This window comes from Oncorhynchus mykiss, unplaced genomic scaffold (genome assembly GCF_013265735.2).
Source record: "Oncorhynchus mykiss isolate Arlee unplaced genomic scaffold, USDA_OmykA_1.1 un_scaffold_239, whole genome shotgun sequence".
Classification (NCBI taxonomy): domain Eukaryota; kingdom Metazoa; phylum Chordata; class Actinopteri; order Salmoniformes; family Salmonidae; genus Oncorhynchus; species Oncorhynchus mykiss.
The window spans coordinates 278,944-302,617 of NW_023493703.1; the positions used below are offsets into that span (position 1 = coordinate 278,944).

A 23,674-nucleotide genomic window follows, 5' to 3' on the forward strand; every position below is an offset into this window, starting at 1 on the left:
AAGGTTGGGGTTAGGGTTAATCTAAACCGAAGGTTAGGGTTAGGGTTAAACTAAACCGAAGGTTGGGGTTAAACTAAACCGAAGGTTGGGGTTAGGGTTAATCTAAACCGAAGGTTAGGGTTAGGGTTAAACTAAACCGAAGGTTAGGGTTAAACTAAACCGAAGGTTGGGGTTAAACTAAACCAAATGTCAGGGTTAAACTAAACCGTAGGTTGGGGTTAGGGTTAATCTAAACCGAAGGTTAGGGTTAGGGTTAAACTAAACCGAAGGTTGGGGTTAAACTAAACCGAAGGTTGGGGTTAGGGTTAATCTAAACCGAAGGTTAGGGTTAGGGTTAAACTAAACCGAAGGTTAGGGTTAAACTAAACCGAAGGTTGGGGTTAAACTAAACCAAAGGTTAGGGTTAAACTAAACCGAAGGTTAGGGTTAGGGTTAGGGTTAAACTAAACCGAAGGTTGGGGTTAAACTAAACCGAAGGTTAGGGTTAGGGTTAATCTAAACCGAAGGTTAGGGTTAGGGTTAAACTAAACCGAAGGTTAGGGTTAAACTAAACCAAAGGTTGGGGTTAAACTAAACCGAAGGTTAGGGTTAAACTAAACCGAAGGTTAGGGTTAGGGTTAAACTGAACCGAAGGTTAGGGTTAAACTAAACCGAAGGTTGGGGTTAGGGTTAAACTAAACCGAAGGTTAGGGTTAGGGTTAAACTAAACCGAAGGTTGGGGTTAGGGTTAATCTAAACCGAAGGTTAGGGTTAAACTAAACCGAAGGCTGGGGTTAGGGTTAAACTAAACCGAAGGTTAGGGTTAGGGTTAAACTAAACCGAAGGTTAGGGTTAAACTAAACCGAAGGTTGGGGTTAGGGTTAATCTAAACCGAAGGTTAGGGTTAGGGTTAAACTAAACCGAAGGTTGGGGTTAAACTAAACCGAAGGTTGGGGTTAGGGTTAATCTAAACCGAAGGTTAGGGTTAGGGTTAAACTAAACCGAAGGTTGGGGTTAAACTAAACCGAAGGTTGGGGTTAGGGTTAATCTAAACCGAAGGTTAGGGTTAGGGTTAAACTAAACCGAAGGTTAGGGTTAAACTAAACCGAAGGTTGGGGTTAAACTAAACCAAATGTTAGGGTTAAACTAAACCGAAGGTTAGGGTTAGGGTTAGGGTTAAACTAAACCGAAGGTTGGGGTTAAACTAAACCGAAGGTTGGGGTTAGGGTTAATCTAAACCGAAGGTTGGGGTTAAACTAAATCGAAGGTTAGGGTTAAACTAAATCGAAGGTTAGGGTTAAACTAAACCGAAGGTTAGGGTTAGTGTTAAACTTAACCGAAGGTTAGGGTTAGGGTTAAACTAAACCGAAGGTTGGGGTTAGGGTTAAACTGAACCGAAGGTTAGGGTTAAACTAAACCGAAGGTTAGGGTTAGGGTTAAACTGAACCGAAGGTTAGGGTTAAACTAAACCGAAGGTTAGGGTTAAAGTAAACCGAAGGTTAGGGTTAGGGTTAAACTTAACCGAAGGTTAGGGTTAGGGTTAAACTAAACCGAAGGTTGGGGTTAGGGTTAAACTGAACCGAAGGTTAGGGTTAAACTAAACCGAAGGTTAGGGTTAGGGTTAAACTGAACCGAAGGTTAGGGTTAGGGTTAAACTGAACCGAAGGTTAGGGTTAAACTAAACCGAAGGTTGGGGTTAGGGTTAAACTAAACCGAAGGTTAGGGTTAGGGTTAAACTAAACCGAAGGTTGGGGTTAGGGTTAATCTAAACCGAAGGTTAGGGTTAAACTAAACCGAAGGTTGGGGTTAGGGTTAAACTAAACCGAAGGTTAGGGTTAGGGTTAAACTAAACCGAAGGTTAGGGTTAAACTAAACCGAAGGTTGGGGTTAGGGTTAATCTAAACCGAAGGTTAGGGTTAGGGTTAAACTAAACCGAAGGTTAGGGTTAAACTAAACCGAAGGTTGGGGTTAAACTAAACCAAAGGTTAGGGTTAAACTAAACCGAAGGTTAGGGTTAGGGTTAGGGTTAAACTAAACCGAAGGTTGGGGTTAAACTAAACCGAAGGTTGGGGTTAGGGTTAATCTAAACCGAAGGTTAGGGTTAGGGTTAAACTAAACCGAAGGTTAGGGTTAAACTAAACCGAAGGTTGGGGTTAAACTAAACCGAAGGTTAGGGTTAGGGTTAAACTAAACCGAAGGTTAGGGTTAAACTAAACCGAAGGTTAGAGTTAGGGTTAAACTAAACCGAAGGTTAGGGTTAGGGTTAAACTAAACCGAAGGTCTGTTCTACAAATGTATTTACTCCAGTCTGGATCAGAGGGACTTACTGTCTGTACCTCTGAGCTCCCCTACTCCAGTCTGTATCAGAGGGACTGACTGTCTGTGTGTCTGTACCTCTGAGCTCCACTACTCCAGTCTGGATCAGAGGGACTGACTGTCTGTACCTCTGAGCTCCCCTACTCCAGTCTGTATCAGAGGGACTGACTGTCTGTGTGTCAGTCCCTCTGAGCTTCCCTACTCCAGTCTGTATCAGAGGGACTGGATGTCTGTGTGTCTGTCCCTCTGAGCTCCCCTACTCCAGTCTGTATCAGAGGGACTGACTGTCTGTGTGTCAGTCCCTCTGAGCTTCCCTACTCCAGTCTGTATCAGAGGGACTGGATGTCTGTGTGTCTGTACCTCTGAGCTTCCCTACTCCAGTCTGTATCAGAGGGACTGACTGTCTGTGTGTCTGTCCCTCTGAGCTCCCTCTGAGCACCCTCTAGGGTCGTCTGCTAGGGGTTGTTGAGGTCACACACACATCACAGGTACAGGACAGGAAGTACTACAGGCCCAAAAGGAAGGGGATGTCACCTTAAACAGTCCGAGAACAACCAGCTCCTCTGAGGCGACGAAGCGATCTGATTGGTTCAGGTCAGTGATGATGTCGGCGCTAGGCCCCGCCCTCCTCTTTAGCCACGTTACGATAGAGGCCGAACTCTGGAAAACTGACAGAGGAGAGAGAGAGAGATTGTGTGTGTGTGTGTGTGTGTGTGTGTGTAATGTGTGTGTGTGTGTGTGTGTAATGTGTGTGTGTAACGTGTGTGTAATGTGTGTGTGTGTGTAATGTGTGTGTGTAACGTGTGTGTGTGTGTGTAATGTGTGTGTGTGTAATGTGTGTACCTGGGCAGGGTACAGGGTTGTGTCTGTCTCCTGATAGGTAGAGCCGTAGAGGGGGTGGAGTCGTGGCGTTCAGTTCCTTGGTCAGATTGGTTTCCTTGGAGACGTCGACTACGCCCAGTTTCACCTCCGAGCCAATCAGCTGCTCCGCGGCTCCACGGAACGCCAACGCCAGCCGCTGGGAATCCCCAGAGAGAGGAGCGACTACACACACACACACACATTACACACACATTACACACACATTACACACACATTACACACACACACACACATTACACACACATTACACACACATTACACACACATTACACACACACACATTACACACACATTACACACACATTACTGGGAATCCCCAGAGAGAGGAGCGACTACACACACATTACACACACACACACACACACACACACACACACATTACACACACATTACACACACATTACACACACATTACACAAACACATTGTACACACACTTCACACACACACACACATTACACACACATTACACACACATTACACACACATTACACACACATTACACAAACATTACACACACACATTCCACACACATTACACACACATTGTACAAACATTACACACACACAATGTACACACACACACATTACATACACATTACACACACACACACATTATACACACACACATTACACACACACACATTACACACACGCTTTCGTTGGTTGGCCCTCGCTTCATACTCGTCGCCAAACCCACTGGCTACAGGTTATCTACAAGTCTCTGCTAGGTAAAGCCCCGCCTTATCTCAGCTCACTGGTCACCATAGCAGCACCCACCCGTAGCACGCGCTCCAGCAGGTATATCTCACTGGTCACCAGAACAGCACCCACCCGTAGCACGCGCTCCAGCAGGTATATCTCACTGGTCACCAGAGCAGCACCCACCCGTAGCACGCGCTCCAGCAGGTATATCTCACTGGTCACCAGAGCAGCACCCACCCGTAGCACGCGCTCCAGCAGGTATATCTCACTGGTCACCAGAGCAGCACCCACCCGTAGCACGCGCTCCAGCAGGTATATCTCACTGGTCACCAGAGCAGCACCCACCCGTAGCACACGCTCCAGCAGGTATATCTCACTGGTCACCAGAGCAGCACCCACCCGTAGCACGCGCTCCAGCAGGTATATCTCACTGGTCACCAGAGCAGCACCCACCCGTAGCACGCGCTCCAGCAGGTATATCTCACTGGTCACCAGAGCAGCACCCACCCGTAGCACGCGCTCCAGCAGGTATATCTCACTGGTCACCAGAGCAGCACCCACCCGTAGCACGCGCTCCAGCAGGTATATCTCACTGGTCACCAGAGCAGTACCCACCCGTAGCACGCGCTCCAGCAGGTAAATCTCACTGGTCATCCCCAAAGCCTATTCCTCCTTTGGCCGCCTTTCCTTCCAGTTCTCTGCTGCCAATGATTGGAACGAAAAATCTCTGAAGCTGGAGACTCATATCTCCCTCACTAACTTTAAGCATCAGCTGTCAGAGCAGCTTACAGATCACTGTACCTGTACACAGCCCATCTGTAAACAGCCCATCTGTAAACAGCCCATCTGTACACAGCCCATCTGTAAACAGCCCATCTGTAAACAGCCCATCTGTAAACAGCCCATCTGTAAACAGCCCATCTGTAAACAGCCCATCTGTAAACAGCCCATCTATCTACCTCATCCCCATACTGTATTTATTCATTTATCTTTGCACCCCAGTATCTCTACTTGCACCCCAGTATCTCTACTTGCACCCCAGTATCTCTACTTGCACCCCAGTATCTCTACTTGCACCCCAGTATCTCTACTTGCACCCCAGTATCTCTACTTGCACCCCAGTATCTCTACTTGCACCCCAGTATCTCTACTTGCACCCCAGTATCTCTACTTGCACATTCATCTTCTGCACATCAATCACTCCAGTGTTTTAATTGCTATATTGTAATTATTTCGCCACTATGGCTTACTTATTGCCTTATCTCCCTTATCCGACCTCATTTGCACTCACTGTTTATAGACCTTTTGTTTTCTTTTTTCTACTGTATTATTGATTGTACGTTTGTTTATTCCATGTGTAACTCTGTTGTTGTTTGTGTCGAACTGCTTTGTTTTATCTTGGCCAGGTCGCAGTTGTAAATGAGAACTTGTTCTCAACTAGCCTACCTGGTTAAATAAAGGTAAAATAAAATAAAAATATATATAACTTCTACTATGACCCCATATAACTACTATTACTAAGTCCTCAGATACAATATATATACAAAAGTATCTGGACACCCCTTCAAATTAGTGGATTAGTCTATTTCCGCACACAGCCACGTAATCTCCATAGACAAACATTGGCAGTAGAATGGAGCTCAGTGACTTTCAACGTGGCAATGTCATATGATGCCACCTTTCCAACAAGTCAGTCCGTCACATTTCTGCCCTGCTAGAGCTGCCCCCCGGTCAACTGTTAGTGCTATTCTTGTGAAGTGGAAACATTTGGGAGCAACAACAGCTCAGCCTTGAAGGGGTAGGCCACACAAGCTCACAGAACAGAACCACCCAGTGCTGAAGAGTGTAGAGGGTAAAAAATCATCTTTCCACGGTTCCATCACTAACTACCACGGTAACATCACTCACTACCACGGTTACATCACTCACTACCACGGTAACATCACTCACTACCACGGTTACATCACTCACTACCACGGTTACATCACTCACTACCACGGTTACATCACTCACTACCACGGTTACATCACTCACTACCACGGTTACATCACATCACTCACTACCACGGTTACATCACTCACTACCACGGTTACATCACTCACTACCACGGTTACATCACTCACTACAACGGTTACATCACAGTTACATCACTCACTACCACGGTTACATCACAGTTACATCACTCACTACCACGGTTACATCACAGTTACATCACTCACTACCACGGTTACATCACTCACTACCACGGTTCCATCACTCCAAACTGCCTTTGGAAGCAACGTCAACACAATAACTGTTTGTCGGGAGCTTCATGAAATGAGTTTCCATGACCGAGCAGCCGCACACAAGCCTGAGATCACCATGCGCAATGCTAAGCATCGACTGGAGTGGTGTAAAGCTCGTTGCCTTTGGACTGGAGCGTTCTATGGAGTGATGAATCACGCTTCACCATCTGGCAGTCCGACGGACACATCTTCGTTTGGGGGATGCCAGGAGAACGCTATCTGCCTGGATACAGAGTGCTAACTGTAAAGTTTGGTGGAGGAGGAATAATGGACTGGAGCTGTTTTTCATGGTTCGGGCTTGGTCCCTTCGTTCCAGTGAAGGGAAATATTAATGCTACAGCATTCAATGACATTCTAGACGATTCTGCTCTTTCAACTTTGTAGCAACCGTTTGGGGAAGGCCCTTTCCTGTTTCAGCATGACAATGCCTCCGTGCACAAACCGAGGTCCATACAGAAATGGTTTGTAGGGATCAGTGTGGAAGAACTTGACTGGCCTGCACAGAGCCCTGACCTCAACCCCTTCGAAGACTTTTGGGATGAATTGAATCGCCGACTGCGAACCAGGTCTAATCACCCAACATCAGTGCTCGACCTCACTAATGCTCTTGTGGCTGAATGGAAACAAGTCCCCTCAGCAATGTTCCAACGTCTAGTGGAAAGCCTTCCCAGAAGAGTGGAGGCTGTTAGAGCAGCAATGTTCCAACGTCTAGTGGAAAGCCTTCCTAGAAGAGTGGAGGCTGTTATAGCAGCAATGTTCCACCATCTAGTGGAAAGCCTTCCCAGAAGAGTGGAGGCTGTTATAGCAGCAATGTTCCAGCATCTAGTGGAAATCCTTCCCAGAAGAGTGGAGGCTGTTATAGCAGCAATGTTCCAACATCTAGTGGAAAGCCTTCCCAGAAGAGTGGAGGCTATTATAGCAGCAATGTTCCAACATCTAGTGGAAAGCCTTCCCAGAAGAGTGGAGGCTGTTATAGCAACAAAAGGGGGCCATCTCCATATTAATGCCCATGATGTTGGAGATGTTTGATGAGCAGGTGTCCACATACTTTTGGTCATGTAGTGTAAATACCACCACTATGACCCCATATTACTGCCCTAGTCATGGCAGTCAGTAGAATCAGATGATTGGTAGAATCAGTTTGTTTGGAACAACAGCCTGCACTAAAACCAGCCCTCTGCAGATTGGTTCCAGTACCAGGCTGGATGTGTAGGGGGTTTAGGGTTAACACCAGCCCTCTGCAGATTGGTTCCAGCACCAGGCTGGATGTGTAGGGGATTTAGGGTTAACACCAGCCCTCTCAGATTGGTTCCAGTACCAGGCTGGATGTGTAGGGGGTTTAGGGTTAACACCAGCCCTCTGCTGATTGGTTCCAGTACCAGGCTGGATGTGTAGGGGGTTTAGGGTTAACACCAGCCCTCTGCAGATTGGTTCCGGTACCAGGCTGGATGTGTAGGGGGTTTAGGGTTAACACCAGCCCTCTGCTGATTGGTTCCGGTAACAGGCTGGATGTGTAGGGGGTTTAGGGTTAACACCAGCCCTCTGCTGATTGGTTCCGGTAACAGGCTGGATGTGTAGGGGGTTTAAGGTTAACACCAGCCCTCTGCAGATTGGTTCCGGTACCAGGCTGGATGTGTAGGGGGTTTAGGGTTAACACCAGCCCTCTGCTGATTGGTTCCAGTACCAGGCTGGATGTGTAGGGGGTTTAGGGTTAACACCAGCCCTCTGCAGATTGGTTCCAGTACCAGGCTGGATGTGTAGGGGGTTTCGGGTTAGAGGGTTAGTATTAGCTACAGTACTCAGGGTAAGTATTAGCTACAGTACTCAGGGTTAGTATTAGCTACAGTACTCAGGGTAAGTATTAGCTACAGTACCCAGGGTTAGTATTAGCTACAGTACTCAGGGTTAGTATTAGCTACAGTACTCAGGGTTAGTATTAAATACAGTACTCAGGGTTAGTATTAGCTACAGTACTCAGGGTTAGTATTAGCTACAGTACTCAGGGTTAGTATTAGCTACAGCACTCAGGGTTAGTATTAGCTACAGTACTCAGGGTTAGTATTAAATACAGTACTCAGGGTTAGTATTAGCTACAGTACTCATGGTTAGTATTAGCTATAGTACTCAGGGTTAGTATAAGCTACAGTACTCAGGGTTAGTATTAGCTACAGTACTCAGGGTTAGTACTAGCTACAGTACTCAGGGTTAGTATTAGCTACAGTACTCAGGGTTAGTACTAGCTACAGTACTCAGGGTTAAAGGTTAGAGGGTTAGTATTAGCTATAGTACTCAGGGTTAAAGGTTAGGGGGTTAGTATTAGCTACAGTACTCAGGGTTAAAGGTTAGAGGGTTAGTATTAGCTATAGTACTCAGGATTAGTATTAGCTACAGTACTCAGGGTTAAAGGTTAGGGGGTTAGTATTAGCTACAGTACTCAGGGTTAGTATTAGCTACAGTACTCAGGGTTAGTATTATCTACAGTACTCAGGGTTAAAGGTTAGGGGGTTAGAGGGTAGTAGCTACAGTACTCAGGGTTAGTATTAGCTACATTACTCAGGGTTAGTATTAGCTACAGTACTCAGGGTTAGTATTATCTACAGTACTCAGGGTTAAAGGTTAGGGGGTTAGAGGGTAGTAGCTACAGTACTCAGGGTTAGTATTAGCTACAGTACTCAGGGTTCGTATTAGCTACAGTACTCAGGGTTAGTATTAGCTACAGTACTCAGGGTTATTATTAGCTACAGTACTCAGGGTTAGTATTAGCTACAGTACTTAGGGTTAGTATTAGCTACAGTACTCAGGGTTATTATTAGCTACAGTACTCAGGGTTAGTATTAGCTACAGTACTCAGGGTTAGTACTAGCTACAGTACTCAGGGTTAGTACTAGCTACAGTACTCAGGGTTAGTACTAGCTACAGTACTCTGGGTTAGTACTAGCTACAGTACTCAGGGCTAAAGGTTAGAGGGTTAGTATTAGCTACAGTACTCAGGGTTAGTATTATCTATAGTACTCAGGGTTAGTATTATCTATAGTACTCAGGGTTAGTATTATATATAGTACTCAGGGTTAGTATTATCTATAGTACTCAGGGTTAGTATTATCTATAGTACTCAGGGTTAGTATTATCAATAGTACTCAGGGTTAGTACTAGCTACAGTACTCGGGGTTAAAGGTTAGAGAGTGAGAGGGTAGTAGCTACAGTACTCAGGGTTAGTATTAGCTACAGTACTCCGGGTTAGTATTAGCTGTAGTACTCAGGGTTCAAGTTTAGGGGGTTATTATTAGCTATAGTACTCAGGGTTAGTACTATCTACAGTACTCAGGGTTAAAGGTTAGAGGGTTAGTATTAGCTATAGTACTCAGGGTTAAAGGTTAGGGGGTTAGTACTAGCTATAGTACTCAGGGTTCAAGTTTAGGGGGTCATTATTAGCTATAGTACTCAGGGTTAGTACTAGCTACAGTACTCAGGGTTAAAGGTTAGAGGGTTAGTATTAGCTATAGTACTCAGGGTTAAAGGTTAGGGGGTTAGTATTAGCTATAGTACTCAGGGATCAAGTTTAGGGGGTTATTATTAGCTATAGTACTCAGGGTTAGTACTAGCTACAGTACTCAGGGTTAAAGGTTAGAGGGTTAGTATTAGCTATAGTACTCAGGGTTAAAGGTTAGAGGGTTAGTATTAGCTACAGTACTCAGGGTTAAAGGTTAGAGGGTTAGTATTAGCTATAGTACTCAGGATTAGTATTAGCTACAGTACTCAGGGTTAAAGGTTAGGGGGTTAGTATTAGCTACAGTACTCAGGGTTAGTATTAGCTACAGTACTCAGGGTTAGTATTATCTACAGTACTCAGGGTTAAAGGTTAGGGGGTTAGAGGGTAGTAGCTACAGTACTCAGGGTTAGTATTAGCTACATTACTCAGGGTTAGTATTAGCTACAGTACTCAGGGTTAGTATTATCTACAGTACTCAGGGTTAAAGGTTAGGGGGTTAGAGGGTAGTAGCTACAGTACTCAGGGTTAGTATTGGCTACAGTACTCAGGGTTAGTATTAGCTACAGTACTCAGGGTTATTATTAGCTACAGTACTCAGGGTTAGTATTAGCTACAGTACTCAGGGTTAGTATTAGCTACAGTACGCAGGGTTATTATTAGCTACAGTACTCAGGGTTAAAGGTTAGGGGGTTAGTATTAGCTACAGTACTCAGGGTTATTATTAGCTACAGTACTCAGGGTTAAAGGTTAGAGGGTTAGAGGGTAGTAGCTACAGTACTCAGGGTTAAAGGTTAGAGGGTTAGTATTAGATACAGTACTCAGGGTTAGTATTAGCTACAGTACTCAGGGTTAGTATTAGCTACAGTACTCAGGGTTAAAGGTTAGGGGGTTAGTATTAGCTACAGTACTCAGGGTTAGTATTAGCTACAGTACTCAGGGTTATTATTAGCTACAGTACTCAGGGTTAAAGGTTAAAGGTTAGAGGGTAGTAGCTACAGTACTCAGGGTTAAAGGTTAGAGGGTTAGTATTAGATACAGTACTCAGGGTTAGTATTAGCTACAGTACTCAGGGTTAGTATTAGCTACAGTACTCAGGGTTAAAGGTTAGGGGGTTAGTATTAGCTACAGTACTCAGGGTTAGTATTAGCTACAGTACTCAGGGTTAGTATTAGCTACAGTACTCAGGGTTAGTATTAGCTACAGTACTCAGGGTTATTATTAGCTACAGTACTCAGGGTTAAAGGTTAAAGGTTAGAGGGTAGTAGCTACAGTACTCAGGGTTAGTATTAGCTACAGTACTCAGGGTTAAAGGTTAAGGGTTAGAGGGTTAGAGTTACTTACAAAAGTGCACCAGCAGCTGTTTGTTTTGTTTGAGAGCTCGGTTAAAGTTGTCCTTCTTCAACAGCAGAACCCCGTTCTCCTCCGGGAGAGAGGTAGAGCTGTCACCGGCCACAGAGACACTCAGACAGCAGAGAGTCACACACAGCAGCAGTAGTGTCCTCATCATAGTGATTCACAGTGGAACTGACTCTCACACAGAGGAGGTCTGGGTCTGGGGACTGTGTGTGTCTGTGTGTAGTGTGTGTGTGTGCGTGCTGCTGAGGGGAACGTAAGGTAGGGCTGATAAGAAACGTGTACTTTGACGTGCCCCTCTCCACTTGTGTGTGTGTGAGATGGGTGTGTGTCTGTGTGTGTGTGAGAGAGATGGGTGTGTGTCTGTGTGTGTGTGTTTCTGCTGAGCCGTTAGTTTAAGAATTCTTTATCATAGTTGGCACAGATACACTACAGGTGTCGACAGCCAACTAACACACTACTTCCTATAAGCTGTAAATCACTATCAGTATATCAAACACACCGCACTCTGCACTCACACACGGCTGATATCTGAGTATTACCAATCAGTGTTTATGCGCCAGAGAGGCTGATGGGAATGCAAGGTGACCGCAGACACACCCCTGCAGTGGAACTCTGGGAAGTCAGACAAAGGTGGACGGAGTCCGGCTGACCGGGAACAACACGTCCTTCTGACTGTGTTAGCCTGCTGAACTAAAGACCTCACCAGACTGTGTTAGCCTGCTGAACTAAAGACCTCACCAGACTGTGTTAGCCTGCTGAACTAAAGACATCACCAGACTGTGTTAGCCTGCTGAACTAAAGGCCTCACCAGACTGTGTTAGCCTGCTGAACTAAAGACCTCACCAGACTGTGTTAGCCTGCTGAACTAAAGACATCACCAGACTGTGCTAGCCTGTTGGTGCTGGTTACTAGTCCAACACTCTAACCACTAGGCTACCTGCTGGTTACTGGTCCAACACTCTAACCACTAGGCTACCTGCTGGTTACTAGTCCAACACTCTAACCACTAGGCTACCTGCTGGTTACTAGTCCAACGCTCTAACCACTAGGCTACCTGCTGGTTACTAGTCCAACACTCTAACCACTAGGCTACCTGCTGGTTACTAGTCCAATGCTCTGCATTGGGGCGGGTAGAGTTCTCCACCAAACTTTACAAATGCACTATGCATTGGGGCTGGTAGCGTTCTCCACCAAACTTTACAAATGCACTATGCATTGGGGCAGGTAGCGTTCTCCACCAAACTTTACAAATGCACTATGCATTGGGGCAGGTAGCGTTCTCCACCAAACTTTACAAATGCACTATGCATTGGGGCTGGTAGCGTTCTCCACCAAACTTTACAAATGCACTATGCATTGGGGCAGGTAGCGTTCTCCACCAAACTTTACAAATGCACTATGCATTGGGGCAGGTAGCGTTCTCCACCAAACTTTACAAATGCACTATGCATTGGGGCAGGTAGCGTTCTCCTGGCTTCCAAACCCAGTTTCTTCCATCGGACTGCCAAATGGTGAAGCGTGATTCATCACTCCAGAGAACGCGTTTCCACTGCTCCAGAGTCCAATGGGGGTGAGCTTCACACCACTCCAGCCGACGGTTGGCTTCGCGCATGGTGATCTTAGGCTTGCGTGCGGCTGCTCGGCCGTGGAAACCCATTTTTCCCGACGAGGAGTTATTGTGCTGACGTTGCTTCCAGAGGCAGTTTGGAAACTCGGTAGTGGGTGTTGTCAACCGAGGACAGACAATTTCTACGAGTTACGCTCTCCAACGCACGGAGGTTCCCGTTCTGTGAGCTTGTGTGGACTACCACTTTGCTGCTGAGCCGTTGTTGCTCCAAGACGTTTCCGGATCATACAGGGATATATTGAAAGGAGAATCAAAGGCCCCAGGAACCAGACCATACAGGGATATATTGAAAGGAGCATCGAAGGCTCCAGGAACCAGACAGGGATATATTGAAAAGAGCATTGAAGGCTCCAGGAACCAGACCATACAGGGATATATTGAAAGGAGAATTGAAGGCCCCAGGAACCAGACCATACAGGGATATATTGAAAGGAGAATCGAAGGCCCCAGGAACCAGACCATACAGGGATATATTGAAAGGAGAATTGAAAATACATCACTCACTGCTTCAAGCCACACATACCTTAAAGTACCTTCTAGAATAGTTAGGGGAAACGCGCCGTTCAAATGGCTACGCAACACAGTGAACTCAACGCAACCCATGATCCCTCATTCTACGCTGGTCGCCGGGGGTTGTGAAATTAAACATTCACCCTAGTTACAGCACAGAGGTGTCTATGGTTACATTATAGACCAACCCTACTGCAACACTCAACCAAAGCAACATGTAAACATGTTTACAGTAACAGACTGTTCAGTTGGATTCTCTTCACCATTCTAGGTTTACAGTAACACACCCTGTTCAGTTGGACTCTCTTCACCATTCTAGGTTTACAGTAACACCCTGTTCAGTTGGATTCTCTTCACCATTCTAGGTTTACAGTAACACCCTGTTCAGTTGGACTCTTCCTACCCATAATGCTTTGAGTTTAGTCTGCTTTCAAGTGAATGACGACAACCAGTGAAACACAACCTCTTTCAATACTTTATTAAATGTGGAAGAATATTGAACTTTTAAAAACATGTTTAATGAACCCTTCAGAAAGTTCTGTACAAGAGGAAAGGCTTCATGTTGAAAACGACACGTAAAAACAGGTAAAAAAGGCAGAGAAGCACGAACATGATACAGTCTGTCAGCACGGTCCGTTACACACCTCACCTGGCGAACTACAGACCAGACAGGGTAGGGGGAGACTGACCACACCTCACCTGGCGAACTACAGACCAGACAGGGTAGGGGGAGACTGACCACACCTCACCTGGCGAACTACAGACCAGACAGGGTAGGGGGAGACTGACCACACCTCACCTGGCGAACTACAGACCAGACAGGGTGGTGGAATACAGACAGGGTGTTAATTCAGACAAACACAGACCAGAGAGACAGACAGGGTAGTGGGACTGACCACTTGGTGTGACTATAATAAAGACGTTGTTTCAACATTAGAGACCGTTGGAAGATCCAGCAGTCTGACTGGCTTATTGTGACAACCCTGAGCACGCCTCAGGCACACTGATTGGCCAGCAGACAGCAGGAAGTGGATTATAGTCAGGGGGGGGGGGGTAAACACCTTGCCCTCCACCCTGGGCTGTGATTGGCTGCGGGGCCAGAGGGAGGAGGTGGTTGGTCAGTGAGGCGTGGAGGACTTGCAGGACAGTAGTTTGGCCACCATTAGTCGGGCGTATCGCATCCTGCTGGCCAGCTCCTTACAGCAGCCAAACTCCTCGATCAGAGACATCTTATAGGTCCGGAAGTCTCTCTTCTCGTCGATGAAGGACACAGCACCCATCAGAGGACACAGGATCAACTTGGTGTGGTCCTACAGAAGAGAGATCTCTATATTATCTATCACAATAACTTGGTGAGACCGAGAGAGAAGGAGACCGAGAGAGAAGGAGGAGGAGAGTACCTGGAAGAAGTTGATCTGCACGGTGCCGTTGGTGAGGTGGAGGACGATGGCCGACTTGGTTCTGAACCAGTGGCTGAGGTACGGCAGACGGGCCAGCTCGTCTCCGTCACGAGGCGTGATGTTGGCGCCCGCCTTCAGAAGGTGCTCCGACATGTAGTTACGGAAGTACTTCAACAACGTGATCTGGGGAGGGCAGAGGTCACAGGTCAGCTAGGCTCTAACCCTTTAACAGACATCTAGTTATAGAAGTACTACAACAACGTGATCTGGGGAGGGCAGAGGTCACAAGTCAGCTAGGCTCTAACCCTTTAACAGACATCTAGTTATAGAAGTACTACAACATGATCTCGGGAGGGGCTTTAATCCCAATGCTATCCGAAAGTTAGCCTGATGCTAGCCACAGCCATAGAGAAGCACTAGCAGCGACGCTAACCTTCTTGGATAGCGTAGCGGGGTAGGAGCGGACACTGAGGTAGCTCTCGGCAGCCATCTTGTCGATGTACTGAAGACTGTCTCCGTCAGCGTACATGATCATCCTGGTACAGTCGTTAAACAACACCCCCACGCTGTTGTCACACAGCTGATAGCCTGCAACAGAGGTCAGCGGTTACACACAACCCTCCATTCAGAGAGCATCACATGGTGACACAGGGTTGACATGGTGACAGGTTTGACATGGTGACAGGTTTGACATGGTGACAGAGCATCACATGGACACAGGGTTGACATGGTGACAGAGAGCATCACATGGACACAGGGTTGACATGGTGACAGAGAGCATCACATGGACACAGGGTTGACATGGTTGACATGATGACAGAGCATCACATGGACACAGGGTTGACATGGTGACAGAGCGAGCATCACATGGACACAGGGTTGACATGGTGACAGAGAGCATCACATGGACACAGGGTTGACATGGTGACAGAGAGCATCACATGGACACAGGGTTGCCACGGTGACAGAGTTGTTACCCAGTCCGTATTTGTCGCTGTAGTCGACCCACTTGCTGATCCAGAAGATGGGGACACAGGCTGGGTCCTCTGCCTCCTCTGGAAACACAGGGGTTAGAGGTCAGGGGTCAGAGGAACCCTGTTGACAGCACATCATCCCTAACAGAGGTCGATATGTTGGGCTGTGTCGTACCCGAGGGAATGAGTCCTCTCTGAGCGCTTGGCAGTGTGGGTGTGTGTGTGTCTCGTACCCATGCGTATGAGTCCTCTCTCCGAGGGCTTGGCAGTGTGTGTGTCTCGTACCCATGCGTATGAGTCCTCTCTCCGAGGGCTTGGCAGTGTGTGTGTGTCTTGTACCCATGCGTATGAGTCCTCTCTGAGCGCTTGGCAGTGTGGGTGTGTGTGTGTGTCTCGTACCCATGCGTATGAGTCCTCTCTGAGGGCTTGGCAGTGTGTGTGTGTCTCGTACCCATGCGTATGAGTCCTCTCTCCGAGGGCTTGGCAGTGTGTGTGTGTCTCGTACCCATGCGTATGAGTCCTCTCTCCGAGGGCTTGGCAGTGTGTGTGTGTGTCTCGTACCCATGCGTATGAGTCCTCTCTCCGAGGGCTTGGCAGTGTGTGTGTGTCTCGTACCCATGCGTATGAGTCCTCTCTCCGAGGGCTTGGGCAGTGTGTGTGTGTCTCGTACCCATGCGTATGAGTCCTCTCTCCGAGGGCTTGGCAGTGTGTGTGTCTCGTACCCATGCGTATGAGTCCTCTCTCCGAGGGTTTGGCAGCGTTGCAGGTGTCGAGTTGCTGCAGCAGGTCACTCAGGTGGCAGTCTGTGGCCTCGGGAATCTCTCTGAGCAGTGGCTCATCTTTCTGTTCCACCTTCTCTGTCCCTGCTGAAGAGACACAGACACTAAACCCCAGGCTGAAGGAAGGGAGGAAAGGAAGGGAGGGAGGAAAGGAAGAGAGGGAGGAAAGGAAGAGAGGGAGGAAAGGAAGAGAGGGAGGAAAGGAAGAGAGGGAGGAAAGGAAGAGAGGGAGGAAAGGAAGAGAGGGAGGAAAGGAAGAGAGGGAGGAAAGGAAGAGAGGGAGGAAAGGAAGAGAGGGAGGAAAGGAAGAGAGGGAGGAAAGGAAGAGAGGGAGGAAAGGAAGAGAGGGAGGAAAGGAAGAGAGGGAGGAAAGGAAGAGAGGGAGGAAAGGAAGAGAGGGAGGAAAGGAAGGGAGGAAAGAAAGGAAGGGAGGAAAGGAGAGAGACCCCCTACGTAGTGTGAATCTAACCCTTGTTGTTGAGAGCGGTGAGCGGGCGTCTCTGGCTGGGCTCCAGAGAGGAGGGAGCGATGGAGAAGCGCGGGGGTACGGTGAGGCAGGTGGTGGGGAGACGCAGGGGGATGTACCCCTCGGTGAAGAACTCATCGGTCAGCAGCTGGGAGACGGTGGGCCGCTGGGACGGGTCGGCATGCAGCATCCGCTTGATCAGAGACGCCGCCACAGGGTTGATTTGCTACAGAACAAAAACGTGGGAGAGAAGATGAAGAAACTGCCATAAAAACAGATGACCTTTGATAGCGTAGAAGGAATGGGTGGTGTTAGCTCACCCAGGGGGTAGTGTAGTGGTATGGGTGGTGTTAGCTCACCCAGGGGGTAGTGTAGTGGTATGGGTGGTGTTAGCTCACCCAGGGGGTAGTGTAGTGGTATGGGTGGTGTTAGCTCACCCAGGGGGTAGTGTAGTGGTATGGGTGGTGTTAGCTCACCCAGGGGGTAGTGTAGTGGTATGGGTGGTGTTAGCTCACCCAGGGGGTAGTGTAGTAGTAATGGGTGGTGTTAGCTCACCCAGGGGGTAGTGTAGTGGTATGGGTGGTGTTAGCTCACCCAGGGGGTAGTGTAGTGGTATGGGTGGTGTTAGCTCACCCAGGGGATAGTGTAGTAGTAATGGGTGGTGTTAGCTCACCCAGGGGGTAGTGTAGTGGTATGGGTGGTGTTAGCTCACCCAGGGGATAGTGTAGTGGTATGGGTGGTGTTAGCTCACCCAGGGGGTAGTGTAGTAGTAATGGGTGGTGTTAGCTCACCCAGGGGGTAGTGTAGTAGTAATGGGTGGTTTTAACTCACCCGCTAGGGTAGTGTAGTAATATGGGTGGTGTTGGCTCACCCAGGGGATAGTGTAGTAGTAATGGGTGGTGTTTTTTTTTTTAACCTTTATTTAACCAGGCAAGTCAGGTAAGAAAATTCTTATTTTCAATGACAGCCTGGGAACAGGGGGTTAACTGCCTGTTCAGGGGCAGAACGACAGATTTGTACCTTGTCAGCACGGGGGTTTGAACTCGCAACCTTCCGGTTACTAGTCCAACGCTCTAACCACTAGGCTACCCTGCCGCCCCTAGGGGTGTTACCCAGGGGATGGTATGGGTGGTGTTAACTCACCCAGGGGGTAGTGTAGTAGTTATGGGTGGTGTTACCCAGGCGATGGTATGGGTGGTGTTAACTCACCCAGGGGATAGTGTAGTGGTAATGGGTGGTGTTAACTCACCCTGGGGATAGTGTAGTAGTAATGGGTGGTGTTAACTCACCCAGGGGGTAGTGTAGTAGTAATGGGTGGTGTTAACTCACCCAGGGGGTAGTGTAGTGGTAATGGGTGGTGTTGACTCACCCAGGGGATAGTGTAGTGGTAATGGGTGGTGTTAACTCACCCAGGGGATAGTGTAGTGGTAATGGGTGGTGTTAACTCACCCAGGGGATAGTGTAGTAGTAATGGGTGGTGTTAACTCACCCAGGGGATAGTGTAGTGGTAATGGGTGGTGTTAGCTCACCCAGGGGGTAGTGTAGTGGTAATGGGTGGTGTTAACTCACCCAGGGGATAGTGTAGTGGTAATGGGTGGTGTTAACTCACCCAGGGGATAGTGTAGTAGTAATGGGTGGTGTTAACTCACACAGGGGGTGGTAATGGGTGGTGTTAGCTCACCCAGGGGGTGGTAATGGGTGGTGTTAACTCACCCAGGGGGTAGTGTAGTGGTAATGGGTGGTGTTAACTCACCCAGGGGGTAGTGTAGTGGTAATGGGTGGTGTTAACTCACCCAGGGGATAGTGTAGTAGTAATGGGTGGTGTTAACTCACCCAGGGGGTAGTGTAGTGGTAATGGGTGGTGTTAACTCACCCAGGGGATAGTGTAGTAGTAATGGGTGGTGTTAACTCACCCAGGGGATAGTGTAGTAGTAATGGGTGGTGTTAACTCACCCAGGGGGTGGTAATGGGTGGTGTTAACTCACCCAGGGGATAGTGTAGTAGTAATGGGTGGTGTTAACTCACCCAGGGGGTAGTGTAGTAGTAATGGGTGGTGTTAACTCACCCAGGGGATAGTGTAGTAGTAATGGGTGGTGTTAACTCACCCAGGGGGTGGTATGGGTGGTGTTAACTCACCCAGGGGATCGTGTAGTTGTTCTTTTTGATGCGGTTGTAGGTCTCCTTCAGACAAGACGTCTCAAATGGAGGTTTACCAACCAGCAGAGTGTACCTGAGAGAGATGGAGCCTGTTACAATACAGACCACTACTGGGGCCCAGAGTATTAGATATGTGTTGAGGTGGTCCTACTGGGGGACCCAGATAGAGTATTAGATATGTGTTGTGGTGGTCCTACTGGGGCCCAGATAGAGTATTAGATATGTGTTGAGGTGGTCCTACTGGGGCCCAGGGAGAGTATTAGACATGTGTTGAGGTGGTCCTACTGGGGCCCAGGGAGAGTATTAGATATGTGTTGTGGTGGTCCTACTGGGGCCCAGGGAGAGTATTAGATATGTGTTGAGGTGGTCCTACTGGGGCCCAGGGAGAGTATTAGATATGTGATGAGGTGGTCCTACTGGGGCCCAGGGAGAGTATTAGATATGTGTTGAGGTGGTCCTACTGGGGCCCAGGGAGAGTATTAGATATGTGTTGAGGTGGTCCTACTGGGGCCCAGATATAGTATTAGATATGTGTTGTGGTGGTCCTACTGGGGCCCAGGGAGAGTATTAGATATGTGATGAGGTGGTCCTACTGGGGCCCAGGGAGAGTATTAGATATGTGTTGTGGTGGTCCTACTGGGGCCCAGGGAGAGTATTAGATATGTGTTGAGGTGGTCCTACTGGGGCCCAGGGAGAGTATTAGATATGTGTTGAGGTGGTCCTACTGGGGCCCAGGGAGAGTATTAGATATGTGTTGTGGTGGTCCTACTGGGGGACCCAGATATAGTATTAGATGTGTTGAGGTGGTCTGTACGAAGCCTGTTGGACCCAGATAGATTATTAAATATGTGTTGAGGTGGTCCTACTGGGGCCCAGATATAGTATTAGATGTGTTGAGGTGGTCTGTACGAAGCCTGTTGGACCCAGATAGAGTATTAAATATGTGTTGAGGTAGTCAGTAGGATGCCTGTTGGACCCAGATATAATATTAATTATGTGTTGAGGTGGTCCTACTGGGGCCCAGGGAGAGTATTAAATATGTGTTGAGGTGGTCCTACTGGGGGACCCAGATATAGTATTAGATGTGTTGAGGTGGTCTGTACGAAGCCTGTTGGACCCAGATAGATTATTAAATATGTGTTGAGGTGGTCCTACTGGGGCCCAGATATAGTATTAGATGTGTTGAGGTGGTCTGTACGAAGCCTGTTGGACCCAGATAGAGTATTAAATATGTGTTGAGGTAGTCAGTAGGATGCCTGTTGGACCCAGATATAATATTAATTATGTGTTGAGGTGGTCCTACTGGGGGACCCAGATAGAGTATTAATTATGTGTTGAGGTAGTCAGTGGGATGCCTGTTGGACCCAGATAGAGTATTAAATATGTGTTGAGGTAGTCAGTGGGATGCCTGTTGGACCCAGATAGAGTATTAAATATGTGATGAGGTAGTCAGTGGGATGCCTGTTGGACCCAGATAGAGTATTGGGAGATGGTGAATATGTATCGTCTCCCTTTACGGTCCACAAGCCACTATGACAGATTTGTTACCAGCCCCATCTTCGTCTGTTGCCATGCTTGGCATAAAAAAAGGACCGTGTTTTGTAATGACTCTAAAACAAGATGTGTATTAGCAAGTAGTAATGTGGTACGTTGCTCAGTTTAAATTTATTGTGACCAGAACAACTTTGAAAACAGATACTGCGACATTTGTTCTAGTCTGCGTTTCACTTACAGGATACAGCCCAGAGACCAGACGTCGACCTCGAAGCTGTGTCCTTTCTTACAGAGAACCTCCGGGGCGATGTAGTTCGGTGTTCCACACAGCGTCTTCTTACGTTCCCCATCAAATTCTATCGTAGTGGCAAGGCCAAAGTCACCTGGGGAGAAGACAGATAGGTGTTTAGACAAGGTGCTGTACAGAGGTGCGTATAGAGGCTTAATGAATACAGCCCCGGTTTGTGTGTGTAGAGGCGCATTGTCAAACTACTCGTTGGTGTACATTCTGAACCAGCCCATCGTGTGTGTGTGTGTGTGTGTGTAGTGGTGTTCATTCTGAACCAGCCCATCGTGTGTGTGTGTGTGTAGTGGTGTTCATTCTGAACCGGCCCATCGTGTGTGTGTGTGTAGTGGTGTTCATTCTGAACCGGCCCATCGTGTGTGTAGTGGTGTTCATTCTGAACCAGCCCATCGTGTGTGTGTGTGTAGTGGTGTTCATTCTGAACCGGCCCATCGTGTGTGTAGTGGTGTTCATTCTGAACCAGCCCATCGTGTGTGTAGTGGTGTACATTCTGAACCAGCCCATCGTGTGTGTGTAGTGGTGTACATTCTGAACCAGCCCATCGTGTGTGTGTAGTGGTGTACATTCTGAACCGGCCCATCGTGTGTGTGTAGTGGTGTACATTCTGAACCAGCCCATCGTGTGTGTGTAGTGGTGTACATTCTGAACCAGCCCATCGTGTGTGTGTAGTGGTGTACATTCTGAACCAGCCCATCGTGTGTGTGTAGTGGTGTACATTCTGAACCGGCCCATCGTGTGTGTGTAGTGGTGTACATTCTGAACCAGCCCATCGTGTGTGTGTAGTGGTGTTCATTCTGAACCGGCCCATCGTGGTGTTCATTCTGAACCAGCCCATCTTGTGTGTTTGTGTGTGTGTAGTGGTGTACATTCTGAACCAGCCCACCAAGCGTGTGTAGCGGTGTTCATTCTGCAGTAGTCGTACATGGAGCGTGTGTGACCTGCGTACCTATCTTGACATCCATGTCATCGCTGAGGAAGATGTTTCCTAGTTTCAGGTCTCTGTGTATCACTCTGTTGTTGTGGAGGTACTGACAGCCTTTAACCAGCTGCATCATATAATACCGAGCCTCCGGCTCCGTTACAGCCTTACGACGCTTATGCAGCTCCAACAGAGACTGGGGGGGAAAGACACAGACAGGAGGGTTAGCAACTATTATAAACTCACTAGGTTAACTTGTCTTCTTAGGGTTTCCTTCTGAATATCTGATTAAGGGGGGGGGGGGGGGGGAGAGAAGGACACAGACAGGGGGGTTAGCAACTATTATAAACTCACTAGGTTAACTTGTCTTCTTAGGGTTTCCTTCTGAATGTCTGATTAAGGGGGGGGGGGGGGGGGGGGGGGGAAGACACAGACAGGAGGGTTAGCAACTATTATAAACTCACTAGGTTAACTTGTCTTCTTAGGGTTTACTTCTGAATGTCTGATTAAGGGGGGGGGGGGGGGGCATGTACTCAGCCTAAGTTGTCATGCCAAGAAAAACAGCTTTCAGTAATTTGCACAAAATCATAACTATTTTTAAAGTCCACGAGTTGTAAATAACTTTCATTCAAAAGCACAAAAGTTAAACCTAAAACGACTTATATAATCCCAGCTAGTCACCCTGTGGACAAGTTGTGGTTAACAACTAGTCTTGTTGACAAGTCTTGACGTTTCAAGCTACAGTAAGCTAGTAAAAATACACTGTTAGCAAAGAACAACTTATCGAAGTAAAATGTTTAAAATCAATGAACAAAAATCAACTCACCCGTCGCCTGCAAATTTCCAACACAACAAACACGAAGTCGTCGTCCTCGAAGAAGCCGTGAAATCCCACAATGTGCGGATTGTCGAGACTCTTATGAATGGAGATTTCAGAGCTCATCTTCTCCCTCTGGTGAGGTTTGACTATCATGGATTTGGGGACGACTTTACCGGCGAAAACCTCTTTGGTTTCCATATCTGTGATTTCGTAGCATTTGGCAAAGCCTCCTTTCCCGAGGAATCGTCCCCGGCTGTATTTCTTCAGTGTCCGGGGATCTACGAGAATATCTGGGATGTCTTTGAGAGGTGCCGATTTGGGGTCGACGTTTGTCGACGGATTCACCGCCTTGGCTACCGGCGCACTCATATTTTATATATAATATATATTATTAAAAAATAATAAAAAGTGCTCTGAAATGTTACGAAAACAAAAAAAATACAGAAAAAAGAGATACAAGTTGACAATCTAAGAAAAATATATATATAATTTTAAAAAATAAAATAAATCGAATATATATATATATATCTCACTTTGAGACAGGCTGGCTAGCCAACCATCCACCCTTCCGAGCAAAACCACTTGAATTCAAATCAAAACTAACCAATTCAGGTGCCCCAAATTAGCTCAAATGTAGCGTATGATACCCAATAATCAATCGATTTAACTAAATATACTTGAATAGTGTTGCAAAAACAAAACAAAAGGTAATAAATGAGTTTTTCCCACCGCCGCTGTGTACTTCGCTCTTCGTTTGAACAACAGCGTCAACTAGCTAGCTGTAAGTTTAAATGCTGCTCCGGTCGTTACAGCCGCCTGTGATTGGTCCTGACGATTTGAAATTACATGCTGCAGCCGCTAAGCAACATGGGAAGGTTTCAACTATGAGCCAATTACTGAGCAGGAAGTTCATATGCGCAAGCACCGATTGGTTAAAATTCTGTAGATAACGCCCCTATCTTTCTTAAACTCGAACCAATCACCGACCAAAAAAACCAGACGATAACCAAAATGAATTGTGGGAAATGTAGTAGCTTGTATTTTCACAAACGCACCTTGGAGATAATATTATGTCGTGTGAGTTAGAAAAACACCAAGAAGGGAAAATAAAACGTTATTATTACAATCCATCGCCGATAAACAATACGTGTATGTTTTAGGTAAATATAAACAATAGAACTGTTGACAAATGTAAACTCCGTCTGACACTGAT

At 47.2% G+C, this 23,674-nt stretch overlaps 2 protein-coding genes across 3 annotated transcripts in view; both read right to left on the minus strand.

Annotated features, from left to right (window-relative positions):
- LOC118948703 (protein disulfide-isomerase-like) overlaps positions 1 to 11,230 on the minus strand; it is a 106,729-nt gene extending 95,499 nt beyond the window's left edge. Inside the window, exons 1-3 of the mRNA XM_036973376.1 lie at positions 10,997 to 11,230; positions 3,139 to 3,339; positions 2,830 to 2,963 (exon numbers count right to left, since the gene is read on the minus strand). Of these exons, the coding sequence (XP_036829271.1) occupies positions 2,830 to 2,963; positions 3,139 to 3,339; positions 10,997 to 11,162 (501 nt within the window). The 5' untranslated portion in view covers positions 11,163 to 11,230. The remainder of the gene's footprint in view (positions 1 to 2,829; positions 2,964 to 3,138; positions 3,340 to 10,996) is intronic.
- A 2,381-nt stretch (positions 11,231 to 13,611) lies between these two features.
- On the minus strand, positions 13,612 to 23,280 carry LOC118948701 (serine/threonine-protein kinase PLK1-like). Of its 2 annotated transcripts, none has more exons than XM_036973373.1 (10): positions 22,468 to 23,280; positions 21,669 to 21,837; positions 20,657 to 20,801; positions 18,904 to 18,997; positions 16,771 to 16,993; positions 16,245 to 16,385; positions 15,526 to 15,603; positions 14,982 to 15,136; positions 14,549 to 14,731; positions 13,612 to 14,458 (listed from the first exon to the last, which is right to left on the minus strand). In XM_036973373.1, the coding sequence occupies exons 1-10, from the start codon at positions 22,828 to 22,830 to the stop codon at positions 14,267 to 14,269; spliced, it is 1,743 nt and encodes a 580-aa protein (XP_036829268.1). In that variant the 5' UTR covers positions 22,831 to 23,280; the 3' UTR covers positions 13,612 to 14,266. The 2 variants fall into 2 exon arrangements, with proteins under 2 accessions (XP_036829268.1, XP_036829267.1); XM_036973372.1 differs by having other exon boundaries at positions 16,245 to 16,388; positions 22,468 to 23,279.
- Positions 23,281 to 23,674: the final 394 nt, after the last annotated feature.

Excerpts from the sequence above, each read along its gene's own strand:
- LOC118948701 (XM_036973372.1), bottom strand. The coding sequence starts at position 22,830 with ATGAGTGCGCCGGTAGCCAAGGCGGTGAATCCGTCGACAAACGTCGAC. Across the intron at positions 20,802-21,668 it reads TGACATGGATGTCAAGATAG|GTGACTTTGGCCTTGCCACT; the intron begins GTACGCAGGTCA and ends TCTTCTCCCCAG. Across the intron at positions 16,389-16,770 it reads CACCGCTCTCAACAACAAGG|CAGGGACAGAGAAGGTGGAA; the intron begins GTTAGATTCACA and ends GTGTCTCTTCAG.